At 42.2% G+C, this 13,230-nt stretch overlaps 1 protein-coding gene across 11 annotated transcripts in view; it reads right to left on the bottom strand.

Annotated features, from left to right (window-relative positions):
- Positions 1 to 13,230, bottom strand: part of LOC121608557 (pleckstrin homology domain-containing family A member 7-like) — a 133,189-nt gene that overhangs the window by 88,359 nt on the left and 31,600 nt on the right. Inside the window, exon 1 of one of the 11 annotated variants that reach the window (XM_041939884.1) lies at positions 9,956 to 10,882. The exons of the other annotated variants lie outside the window; for them this stretch is intronic. Coding sequence (XP_041795818.1) covers positions 9,956 to 10,026 — 71 coding nt within the window. The 5' untranslated portion in view covers positions 10,027 to 10,882. Of the gene's footprint in view, positions 1 to 9,955; positions 10,883 to 13,230 lie in introns of those variants that run through there. 11 annotated transcript variants of the gene reach the window in all.

Raw genomic sequence — 13,230 nt, 5'->3', positions numbered from 1 at the left:
TGTGAATTATAGACTACAGCCCACATCTGAACCACCTGTAATTTCAAACAAGGAGGTAAAAAAATAAACCCAAACGTAGTTAAAGCCACGTTTCGACAAAATCTCCAGAGAAGAAACTAACTCAGAAATTCAGGCTTTTATCAGTGTTCGATTTGCATTGCTGGGGCTGGCCACTACCGCAACATTTATCACTTCACTGAAACTTGGCTTCAAAGATGTGAACACTTCCTCCCCCACGAGGGATACACAGATCTGCGGCAGCGTTTATTACCCAAGAAGCGTGCCTATAAACTGAAAGGATTCAGACCACAACAGAGGAAGGCAGGCACTGAGAAATAATATCCAGCCTCGATTTGAATCTCAAGTTGCACATGTGCTCCTTTTTTGATTTACCGGATGCAAAATCTGAATCTATTTTCAGAGGCGACTGCTGCCGAAATATTAAAAGTATGGACCTCTGTGGCAAAACTCAGGTATTCAATGGCGCTTAATGCCTCATTAGGAGGTGGAGAGAGGAATCCGCTCTACCTACTGACACCGAGGAGAATCACTCCAGTTCTGCTCCGGCCCACGCTTCCCTCGCTGAGTCCACCGAGACTGACGCGAGACAGAGTTTCTTCTCGTTCAGAGTTGCCAATGTGGGAAGTGAAAAACATGCATTGGAAATGTGTTTGGGTTGTCCCATTTGTCCTACTTAACTGTTTTCCTTTGCAGCAGACTTAACGCCTTGTTGCTGCGTCAAACATACATGTCACACGTAAAAGTACTATTATGAGTAACTGTTCAGTTGGGCGTATGCACCTAACAGACATCCAATGCTTTCAGAATACAAGAACATTTGAATGTGTAAAATTAATTCTCAAACCTAACTTTATCAATATTTTTGATGAATATGTTGAATAAATTTGCTCTGTAATCTGAGTAATCCATGATGTCAAAAATAAAAGTTAACAAGGAAGGTAAATATTGTACTTAAAGTGGTAATCTTGAGGATTTCAGTCCTGGTTGATTTGTTGACACCTGTAGTTACTGGTGGTAAAAGCAAATGCAGTTTAATACTGCAGGCCACATGATTCTGTGGACAGCAAAAAAAAAAAAAAAACTATTGTCATACTAACAAAGAAGTCAGGCAATTGTTGGTCTTTTTTCCATCATTCTGTGAGCAGCCGTGATCTGTCTTGTGCTGCACACATTACGAGTCTGCAGACAGCAGGGCACAGTGAAAGGAGTTTCCTACCTTGCTGCGAGGTTGCAGGTTTGCACCCTTTTTCTATTTCCATATTTCAAACTGCTCCGCTGTCAAAAAATGCCAAAAAACTAAAGTTGTCTTGTTTTGTTGACGTATTTTTGATGAAAGACAGCAGTGCAAAATTCACTGACAACTGATTTCCTGTGATTACTTCGTAATAAAAGTAATCTTATGTTTTGCCAGTTAAATGCTTTTAATGTGAAGCTGCAGCAGCAGGAAGTAACTTAATTACAACATTTTTTCCACAAACGTCACCACTAACATTCAGTTCATAATACTGCAAATATACAAATATTGCAGTTCTTTAATCGGTGGGCCATAGGCTCAATGACCACTGTGTTACCTCATTTGGTGATAGATAGTGACTTAACAATCATAAAAATCTTAGGGATTAGAACATTAAATCTGCCATGTGGCCAGAGAAATGACTCCTAATGAATGCTAACGTGGTCTGATGGATGTAAAAGCAGGCAAACAAATAGCCATTCTGACATTTCACTGATTAAAATGAGCTAAACTAACATTTTGACATCATCGTCATATTGACTGGCTGTTTTCACTTCGCTTCCAGTTTTTATGCTGTCTAGGCTAAACACTCCCTAACTCCAGCAAGATTAACATACAGGCATGAGATTGATATCCGTCTTGTTATTTCACTCTTGGAAAGAGAGTGAATAAGTGTACTTCACAGAAACTTTAACTGTGTTGTAGTATACGTGTGATGGTGGTGACTGAAGAGCAACGCTGAGGAGTGGACAGCATTGGGAAACACCGACTTCAAAATGATCGAAGGTAAAGAAATGTAATCAAGTCAGCCAGCAGGCGGGTATGTCTCAGTGATCCCCACCCACTGGGCCAATCTGCATCAAAAACATTTAACAGTTGGGCATAAACGATGTTGTTCACCAGATCTGAATCAAATGTGTATTTGCACATACTTCAAACAGACAAACATTTAAATTCTATAACAGGGTCTTTTTAAAGTCATGTGCAAAAGTAGGGACCTGTGATTACTTATTGGACTGCCTGCTTAATCTCTGGTAGTGCAACAAATCTCCCCTCATGCCCGATACCAGTGCAGAGTTATTACTTAATCTGTTGAAGGACAAATTTTTTAAAACATTAAAAAAAAAAAATAGGATTTAATACTCTATTGTTCAGGTTTGGAATCACCTTGCTGTTAGATTGATGTTTTTCTTCTTTCCAATGTTCACTAACGACAATTTTAACATACTTACAAACAGTTTAATTCGCCAAATATAACGATGGTAGACCAAACGTGTTCCTCCATTCGAAATAGTTTTGGTCTCAAAAGAAGAATAATGAAATAATGATTAAAACCTCCATTTTAGTCGATGTCCCAACAGCGCTGCATGACAGGGGAGAATACTGCTGTGAGCATTTTTTTTTCCACCCTTCGATTTTGTTTTCCGGTGCAGAGAAGCGCAGGTGACGCTAGATCATAACTAAACCTCAACGCTGCTTACTTTGGGATCTTGTTTTTCTTTGGGTCCTCTGCAGCCTTCTCAGTGGTGATTAAATAGGTTTACACTGTGATATCAGTCCATTCTCTGTTCATTTGATATTCTGTGACGCAGCTCGATTTGTGCTAACCCCAGACCGTCCTTCTGTTTCTATTTTGAAGTTTTAAGAATAGCTTTGCTGAAGCGACACAACTGTTAATTCCAGCGTGTTATAGGAAGTATTGCGCAGTTGAGACTGAAACAGGTGCCTGTTCGTATTTAAATCTGCACAGACTTTGATGGTAAGCTTCAAACCTCTTTTCCTAATGACTAGTGATCTCTTATATTTTATTTAACTGTGAGGTATCTTTGTCTCTTTCTGGCCTTCTGTCAGTCTGGCTGAATCATTGTTTATTACATTACATTTATTTGTAAAGAGCACTTTTTGCAAAATAAATGCATCGAATACCATTAAAAGATCCTCTCACCAATCTGATTGTACCAACTCAAGTGGTTGTGCATGTCAAATTGAAACTATAAAAGACACCACCACTCTGTGTTTTGGTGCTGATGGTAATCACATGGTGTTTAACCTGTATATGTGTTTTTTTTCCTGCATGGCTCCAGCTCTCCATGCATGTACAGTGGATTCTTTGATTACACACAAAGCTGTCTCAGATTAGGCAGGGATTAGAGCTGTGGTGCCCACGCGGACTGGGCCAGCTGGGGAGTAATGTGAGACCTGAGAGACTGGGCTTGCTCAAAGGTTTTCAGTGACAAACAGATGGAGAGCGGCGAGCAGGCAGCTCTGGACTGGAAGTAAGGTGTTGTTTCTTCCCCAGCCCTCATCACTGCTAAATCTGCAGAGACTGTGGACTCTGCAGACTCCATCTACATTAACAGTGTCTGGTCAACGCCATTCACTCCTTAATAAGATAATTGCAATAGGAAAAAAAAACAATACATTTAGTCTAATTTCCCCTGAGTGCATCGACACATTATCATCCTAATATTAAAAAATTGCGCGTTATATCATTATGAAGCATCTGAGCTGAGAAAAATCTGCTGTGCTGCAAACTAATGGATTTGGCACTTGAGAAAAAAAATGAAGACTAAACAGGATAAATGTGCAGCATTATCATTCACCTGGAGTCGTGTTTCTGGCCACCTGGCAAATATTCAGCCTCTTTTAGCTCTGTTTTTGGTCTCAACTCCTGGCTCTTCAGCGGCAATGCTCCACTATGCTCACCAGCTAGATGTCAACTGTGTGCAGTTAACAGCGTACCGTGAACAATGAGCTAACACTCGCTTTGAAGCTCTGTAAAGTCGAGGGATGCTGCAGATTGGGGTGATAATTCCCTGTAGGTTCATTGTGATGAACGACCAATTTTACATTGGGTGAGAATACTGACCTAAAAAGGGAAAGGCCCACTTTCCTCAAACGTGGCTTGTAAGTTCCTCATCATTTATTGTTACGATTAGCTTTCCGTTTAGACACCTTTGTGCAATAAAAGCGAGCCAAGATTTACCCACTTCTGGCATGTTGACTCGCCGGTGCTGCAACAGGTCAGACGTTTCTGTATGCTTATAACACAACACATATGTTCACAGTGACAAGGACAAAATCCTGCTGAACTGATACTGGTCTTGACAATGTAAGTGACTCTGACTCTCTCCTACCTTCCGAGGCCGACGCCCAAACAGAAACCCCAACAAGTGCTCGGCATCTCTGCTCCTCTCCTCGCCAAAATCAACAGACGTGAGGCCTTTGAAGTCAGCAGCCTTTGGAAGGTGCTCTAGGCTACGGCCTGTCCATCTGTACTTTACCGTTCGACTCTAATGACCCATATCCAGCAAGATTTTAGGTGCAGTTTTATGGGATGGTGGAGATATTTTCTCATCTCGTAATTCAAACTGCTCGTGTGCACAGCTGCCTTCTATCCTCTCAGCCCTGATCCGCTCACTCGCGCCACAGCACCCACACTATATTTAATGAAACCAACAGTAAAAAAACACAGATTACACTCGCCACCAACGGCTTTCCGGGCTGGATTTAGCCACCAAACCTTCAGTCAGCTCTCCACGTCACTGCTAGAAAGAAAAAACAACTTCACTTTGCATCATTTCCTCCCACTTCTCATGAATGAGGCAGGTTGAGACAAGGACAAATGTAGAATTATAAGAAGGGTGACATTTGGACAAGTGTCCCATCTAAGAATGTGAAATGATCTTGAAAGGTTGGATATCACACTAATTTACCATCCTGGCCAAGCAGAATATACTGTAGATAAATTGAGTTAATCTGGCTAATGACCACTGGGAAACTGCTGACATTAGAAATAATGTCAGCGATGTCTTTTAGATTTTAGTTTGCATTGTTCCCCTATAGGCTAAATAGGCCCTTTGATTAATCCGAAATATGCCTGGCATTTAGGTTTAAACAAGCTGCGGCTGAAATGTAATGTGGAGATGCAAGATATTCATCCAACAACAACAATATGACACCATGAAGCTATAAAAGCCTTTCTGGGAAAGTGAAAATGAATTTTTTCAGGCAGTTCCCAAAACACCAAGCAGCTTTAGTTTCTGCAGAGCAGCAGGTAAACGATTCACACTGTGAAACTGATATACATCTTCACTGTGTAAATTCACAATCTGATAATATGCTAATCAAAATCTTCTGATTCTTTGTATAAAATTCCCCCGGTGATATGGTTATCAATATCAAAATGCTGCTAATAGTATTATATTGTGTATTTTGCCTATTTATGCAAAAACACATCTAGACATGAAGCGTCCACTGTTGTCCATCACAGATTTTATTTAAAATTGGCTCAAAATTGTTACTTTGGACAAGATTTTTTTGGAAAATGATAAAATTAGCAAGAAAAAACATTCATTATCATTATTTTAGTCTTTAAAATGCCAGTAAACTGTAAAAATTGATCCCAAAAAATGTTTTGTCTTGTCAAAAGCCGAAAAACATCATTTTAAGGGACATAAAACAGAAAAAAATCCAATAAAGGACAAATAATTACTAACGGTTACCTTATCTTCTACTTGGTTTGTCAAGGTTTCCTGTTCACATGAGAAACCTGGATTACTGCTCTCCTGCGGTTTCTGACTTTGTAGTGAAAGCTGATTGACATCAGCAGTTAACCCATCATCCTTTTACCACATCACCACTGTCACAGACACACCACAGTGTCAACAGTGTCAGAGAAACCACAGCCATGTCAGCTCTCTCTCTTTAGTGCAGTCCCATCCAAGCCTGCTGCTGTGACAGCGCGGCACTTTGTGACATAAGGCTGCCCTCCCTGAGAGCGACTTGTGGGGAATTCATTTTGTCGAAAGTGTCAGTCGCATCAAGCATCCAGCCGCAGCAGTGTGTCAACACTCAGGAGGACGAGAGGCAGCCATAGAGGCTGAATGACACGTTCTTCTGGAGACTCTCACGATAGGATGCTTGGTCAGATGCTCTGTTGCAATTCTCTGTTTCAATAGAGGCATTCAAGTGTGTGTGTGTGTGTGTGTGTGTGTATACCAGAGGGGTAAATCAACTTCTGGACAAATTTAATCCAATTTTTGCTTCATTTTAGCATCTAAGATTTGTTTAATCTACTTTTCTGCCTCGACTTTCTACTCAAAGCTGGAGGCAGGGCCATTTCCCAATTTCTTTGTCCCCAAAACAACATATGCTCCAACCCTCAATTGTTTTATTTTCAGTTTATGCTAGCCGGTAATGTGAAATTGGCACACTCTCTAAAGCCTGGCTGCGTGGTGCCAACATTTACATCGCTTCAGACTAGGTAGTCATCTGATTTCTCATTAAAACTAATCCATTTTTAATTTTTCCTGCCCAAAACACACTGGGCAAGAATATCTCAGTCAAACGCTGCCACAGATCACATACTGTACAGTCCAGCGGCCGTAATAAATTTTAATTTCACAAAATATTGTACGAAATGTTAGGGGCACTTTCTTGCAAAGTGTCAATTAAGTTTATGCCTCTGGACATACACAGTCCTGTCTTTGCTTCTTATACCATTCCAGTGTTCCTGCCTTCACAGTTATTACCTATCACTCTCTCCCCACAGTCATTTCTGCTGTCCCTTCAGGTGAAGTTTAGCACTAAAAGCTCATCTTCATTCCCTCACCGGCAGAGAATCCTTTTACACAGACGTACTTCATGAACTAAACTAAAGATGACAGGGATAGCGCCACTGTAATAGATTTTCTTACTGCTGAGCTTCATTTGTCACACATTATTCAGACCACGAACAGAGATTAAGAGGCCATCGCACACACTTCGCCCTCTAAATATTTGAGAGAGGTTAAGTTGGTTCTAAAGTTAAACCGTAGTCAATTATGAGTTGTTGGAAGTTGCATTATGAAGTGATTGTGTCTATGTGTGCATAGTTGTAGGTGAAGGTGTGACAGAGCACTTTGTCTGTGTATGTGTGTGTGTACATGTATGTGTGTGTGTGTGTGTGTAGAACTGAGGCAGACAATCTGCTCCATTCACCCCCTGCTGGGCCACCAGCCCAAATCCATTTACATCCCTGAGCTGTTGTGAGGCTGACAGGCCTACACAGACACACACACACACACACACACACACACACACACACACACACACACACACAGAGTACAATACATACAGTGTGAAGCTAGTGTAAATTCCTCCCACAGGTGTGCACACAGGAACACACCTTTGTGGTGTCTGAGTAACTTGGCACATGCAGTGTTATGAGTTTGAATCCCTCATGACCTTAGTCACCTGTCACTCTTTCCATACACTCTCCAAAATGCGATGCAACATAAATACACACTGTCTAACTTACTTATCTCTGAAATAATGCTCTCCAATCAAGTCTATTGATACCTTTCAGTGATAGGTCAAACACAGCAGCTACGCCCACTCAGAACACATGAACACTCAGTTCATTCATCCTCCACCTCATGCTCAAACATACACACACACACACAAATACAATCAATACACTGAGGCAATCGAACACGCAGGCCCTCATTAAGCTTTCACGCTCACCTCGTGCCTCCGTGGCTGACTGACGCTGCTGGCTTACGCTGGATTAGCGGACCAAATAACGGAGTCTGGCGAAGGACTTCCTCGAGCAGCGAGTGAACACCTTGTCATTTGAATGTAAACACGTTGGATTAAGCAGACGGGCGGGGGCGGAGACTGACAGAGTCAAAGACGAGTCTGTTGACAGGTGAGGTAATCATTAACTGGAGCGGCCTCCGCAAGGGATCACTGGACCTTCGCTGAGTTCAGAAAATGAGCTCCATCGTGCTGCCAGTGTGTCTATTCCTCTAATGTAATGTACTATTTCTTCATTTTTGGCTTTATTAATAAAAAAGCAGTATGAAGTATGAATCTCTAAATTTGACAGTTTAGAGAGAAGCTCATAAATAAAACGGTTAGAACACTTAATAATTCTTTTAGAGTGACAAATGCAATTTTGAAGCTTGATCGCTTCTTCCTCCAGGAAAAAACAAGATCTAATTTCAGTGCTCTTCATATCCTATAAAATGTTCCCATAGCACCTTAACTGTAAACTAAGAAGCATTTTCCCTCTTTTGTCAGGGAGATGTAGGCGTTAGCTTGAATATTATTCTCAGCAGTCAATCTTCCAATGTGGAAGCATGTGCAGGTGAACAGAAAATCCCTCAGAGGACTGTAAATCCAAAAAGAGGATTAAAAACCAAGATGAGAAGATGGGAAACAGGGCATAAATGACATTGAAGCAGCAAGGTGGATAACAGTTTGAACAACAGAAAAAAAGCAATGAAAGAAAATATTACAGCAAATCTCCTGCAGCTATGCAGTTTGTTTCTACTGCATCTTAAGCATGATGGAAATTGCATTTATGCAGAAAAATGTCAAATTTGACTTGCATGCATGAAGTGATTAGGCTACAGGTGGAACATTCATAGCGTGAGTCAGAGTACTTCACCATGAGTGAGAGTAGAGTGGGAGTGAATAGCGATGGTTAGTTTATTTTGACGCTTAGGGCTATTTCCTGGATTCCTGTGTACTCTTTCCCTCTCGCTCTCTCTGCCATGAGCTGGCTGATCTGACAGGTCATTGACCTGCCCAGTGGTCTGAGGTATGACTCACTCATCAGCTAAATCCCTCTCCCCCCCGAGTGCAGACCACCCCGAACGCTCCTGCTGCACCAACACCAGCATATTCACCTAAACTATGTGCACGGCATGGACAGATGAAGACAAAAAACACGCAACTAGCTCTTAAAATGCATGTGTGCTTGCTAACGTACACACACACTAGTTATATGTTTATCATTTATCATGTGATTAATTTTTAAACTATGTCCTCATTATGCTCAACCACACAGGGATTTCATAAATAACTAGTAATGGTGAATCAGTATTCTGGTGCTTGAGCTCCAGCAGCCTTTAGAGGTTAGAGACTATTACAGTATCTGACAGAAAAAGAGGCGTAGGCAGGGGTCTGTTCTCCCCTCAGGGAATGAGGATTGATGGTGTTCATTTGAGACTGGGTCACATCTGAAACCTTGTGATAAATGTAATGATGTCATTACTGCTGGGGGGGGGGGCATAATGGAAGAGGACTAGCAAAAATCTTACATAATCTGCTTTAATCAAGTGTTTTCAAGAGAGAAAAAACAGGTTATATTTGTATTTTATTTTATTTCAAACACAGTATGGCGCTACACCCTTGCTGTAGGAGTGTTTTTAGCTAGCATGATAAAAGCTCAGTGCATGAGCTTCACTCTCTGACATACTGACCAACACACCTGCCTATTCACTAACTTCTATTATTCTGCACAGGTAAAACCGGTTTCCTTGTTCTTTTAAAGCTGGCCGCCACACAAACATTCCTGACAAACCAGTTTGCTTTGGAGAAGACTAAAACCACTAACATCTTGGCTTACTTTTCAGCAAACATGGATGCATTAAATCAGAGCAATTGGATCAAAAACTGCTCCTAATGGCAATAACAATTCTCCTAACAGTGGACCAAGCATTCACCCTTGAGGGACACCAAAAATCAAAGTGATCAGAATCACTTCCATCTGTAAACATGGTAAATACAAAGAATTGTCTCCCAGTGGAAAAACAATGAAAATTAATGAGACACGGGACCTCGAAGCAAGAAGCCACTTCAACAAGTTACTGCAACTGCACAGAAAGCAGAAGCAGAATTTGGGTATATGTTGGGGTAGCGATAGCATACCTGCAGGGAGCATGGTAGAAGGGATATCCAGGGTGAGGAATGTGATTGCAGTATCCAGACTGATTCCACATGGTGCTTCTCTTGTTCCACGTGAAGACAGTTCACAAGTGCCGCCGCCGTTTCTTTCTATTTCTAGTGCTGTGGAATCAGACACGAGCTGCTGGGAGTCACATTAATCAGCGTCTCTTCTCTCGTCTCTTGAGTGGTTCCATGGGGAGAAAACGAGAGGTGGCGGTGGGTTTGAGAGCGGGGACCACTGAGACGGTGAGGCGACAAAATGAGTTAAGGGGCTGAGTCTAAACAGAGAAGGGATGATGTCAGGTGAGTCAAGTCTGGTGTGGTGTAGACACCTGCAAATGAAGTCTGCTCCTGCCGGCCCCCCACCCGCCAACAACGCCACAGATACTCAGCAGAGTCTCAGACGATTGCCCCAGGTGAAGTCTGACATCACAGGATACTCCTTTACTTCTGCCTCGAACCAGTCATTTTCCCCCACGTCTCAGGTGTAATCAGGTATAACAGATGTCTTTGAGGTTAACCTTGCTGAGCTGTATCTTTTGCCTGTTAAATCATGCGTAATACATGTCTCCACCTTACATCTCAATGATTTGGCTCGTACTTCCAGGGTTTTCAGCCTCTCAGGAGCAGCTGTACATCAGTGTCCAAGATAAGCAGCAGATTTCAGAGATCGTTTCTCCAACAATCCCCGATGCTGAATAGGAGCTGTTTAGGTCTTTTGCATGTGCAGTGCATTCTCTCCAAAGTTCAGACGCGCCACAAATCCATCTCTTCTTGACATGTGCAGGTTAAAATCCACAGTCCCTGCGTCCCTCCGCTGTATCTAGTTTATCTCTGGGGCAGCCGGCTCCGGCACAAGCGCTTATTTCCCCAATCACAGGCTTCCCACCGGCTCTCCAGCCTCACGAAACGACAGCGGTGCACAGAGCTGAATGACTGAGCATACTCACACAGAGAGAGAGAGAGAGAGAGGGAGAGAAAGAGAGGGAGAGAGAGAGAGAGAGAAAAAAAAGAAAGAGAGAGAGAGTGAGAGAGGGAGAAAAAAGAAAGAGAGAGAGAGAGAGAGAGAGAGGTAAACAGAGCGGAGCTACATTCCTTTTCCCGCCTCATGCTCATCTGGCAGGATACACACCGCTGAGAGGAAGAGAGAGAGGCAAAGTGTGTGTGTTAGAGAGAGAGAGAGAGAGAGGCAATGTGTATGTGAGAGAGAGAGGGGCAAAGTGTGTTTGAGAGAGAGAGAGAGAGAGAGAGGCAAAGTGTGTTTGAGAGAGAGAGAGGAAGAGGGAGAGACCATGACGTTGTTTACATGCACACAAAAAATGTGATTACAGTGTAATTTAAAACCTGAACGCAAACCTCACCGAGTCCATGTAAACACCTTCGCTTCACCTTTGCCAGGGCAATTATGATTGTAGTCAACTGTGGTTGTAATCAAAGTAAAGCATGTAAAACACTCAGCTTTTGTAAACAGTGGCAGCAAAGAATATGTGTACACCTTAACTGCATTTCTTCAGGAGCCGCATGAGCAATTTGTGCACATGTGGGTGTTGACGCAGAGCATGTTGTATCAGGAAGAGATCAGATGATGAACTCAAGGAGCTCATGTCACCACAGTTTCTGTACTGAAATCAAAACAGTAGTTTATTTCATTCATTTATTTTGAGATGAACAGTATAAACACGTTTTTTCACAGAAAAACATAGCTAGGGTTGCAACTACTGACTATTCATATTACTGATTAGTCAATTATTTTCCTCTATGAGTCAATTAACCGTTCTGTGTATAAAATATCAGAAACTGGTAGAAAACAGCCATCACAACATTTCTGAACGCCCAAAGCACTGTCTTCAATTTGCTTAATGTGTCCAAACAACTGTCCAAAATGCAAAGATATTCATTATTTATTTCGCTATCACAAGTCAGAGGCTGGGTGAGGGTTATTGGTTCGGGTGGCTTTTATTGATTAATCAGCAAACCATTTCTGCTTTATTCACAACAGTGGAAACAAACAAATTACATATAAAAACACAGAAACATCGCTCTTGTACTGACAGCACTGACTGTGCTGTATTTCACACTTGCTTTGGAAATGTTCCATTTGTTTCCCATGACAATCGAGTCCTTTTAACATGTAATAATAATGTCACATGTAATAATAACATGATATTGTTGTTGTCCAGCCCTAAAAGCAAATGGCTCGGCTGCTTATCTCAGCATTTGAAATAATCACATTATTGAGTGCATGTTAACACAACCCGTCTGGAAAATGCTGAAAAATAAAGACTGAGAGAACAGAAAGGAGAGTGAGTCTGGAAAGCACTAATGGACTGAGAGGCCAGACAGATAAATAACAGCTAACAGCAGACGCAGACAGTCTGTTTTAGTGAACAGCAGGTTATTCACGGCGGCCCACAGCCCGACTCCAAACCTCACAATCAGCACAGGAAGCCTGCAGGTGAGAGGTCACCTCTGTGCAGCTAAACAGAGATGTGCTGTCTCCCCGGAGAGGTGGACTACTCCAGTGCCCTACAAAGCAGAGCACTGCTGTGACCCCGCTGCAAGGACGACTCCGCTGCACCTGGGGAAAGGCTGATGACACGGCCACGAAGCTGGCAACATGACAGCTTCACTCACCGCGGGTCAAAGTCCAGACGTGTAATCTGATATAAAAAGACGCTTCGCACACGAGGTAGTGGCATGAAAAGCTAAAAACATGTAGCCACGGGATTAGCTCCTGAATAGTTGTTTTCCTTGTTGTTTACATTTGGGATTTTGACTGATATTTTGATGATGAAGTTGAAGTGTGACATGAACTCTAATCAGATAATACACGGAAATGTGAACGTTTACTGGTTGGGTTTCTCCCCTCAGAGCAGATAAGCTCATTCACTAATGACATCTTACGCTCCGTTTTGACACTCTTACTATCATCTTGCATCACTGTCCCATGTGAAGTGAAAATCCCACATCTTAATGAGAGTGAGGGCCCATTTCACAAGCCTGTGGCACTCACGATTGCAACAAACTGTTCCCAACCAGCCATGGAAACACACCAACTCAGACAGGGAATGTTTGCACATGTTTGGCGATGGCATTCATCAACCTCTAAACAAACTTTTATCACAAGCACCATGCAGTTCTGACAAGTGTCCACTCCCTGCAGAGTCAAGTCATTCAGTGTGATGAAAACAGATTAACAGACGAGGTCCCGCTGCAAGCTTCGCTTCGCTTGCTTTCCACGGTAACTAGAAATTAAA

The sequence above is a fragment of the Chelmon rostratus genome, chromosome 6, assembly GCF_017976325.1.
Source record: "Chelmon rostratus isolate fCheRos1 chromosome 6, fCheRos1.pri, whole genome shotgun sequence".
Taxonomy (NCBI): Eukaryota; Metazoa; Chordata; class Actinopteri; order Chaetodontiformes; family Chaetodontidae; genus Chelmon; species Chelmon rostratus.
This window is presented reverse-complemented; position numbering and strand designations above follow the sequence as displayed.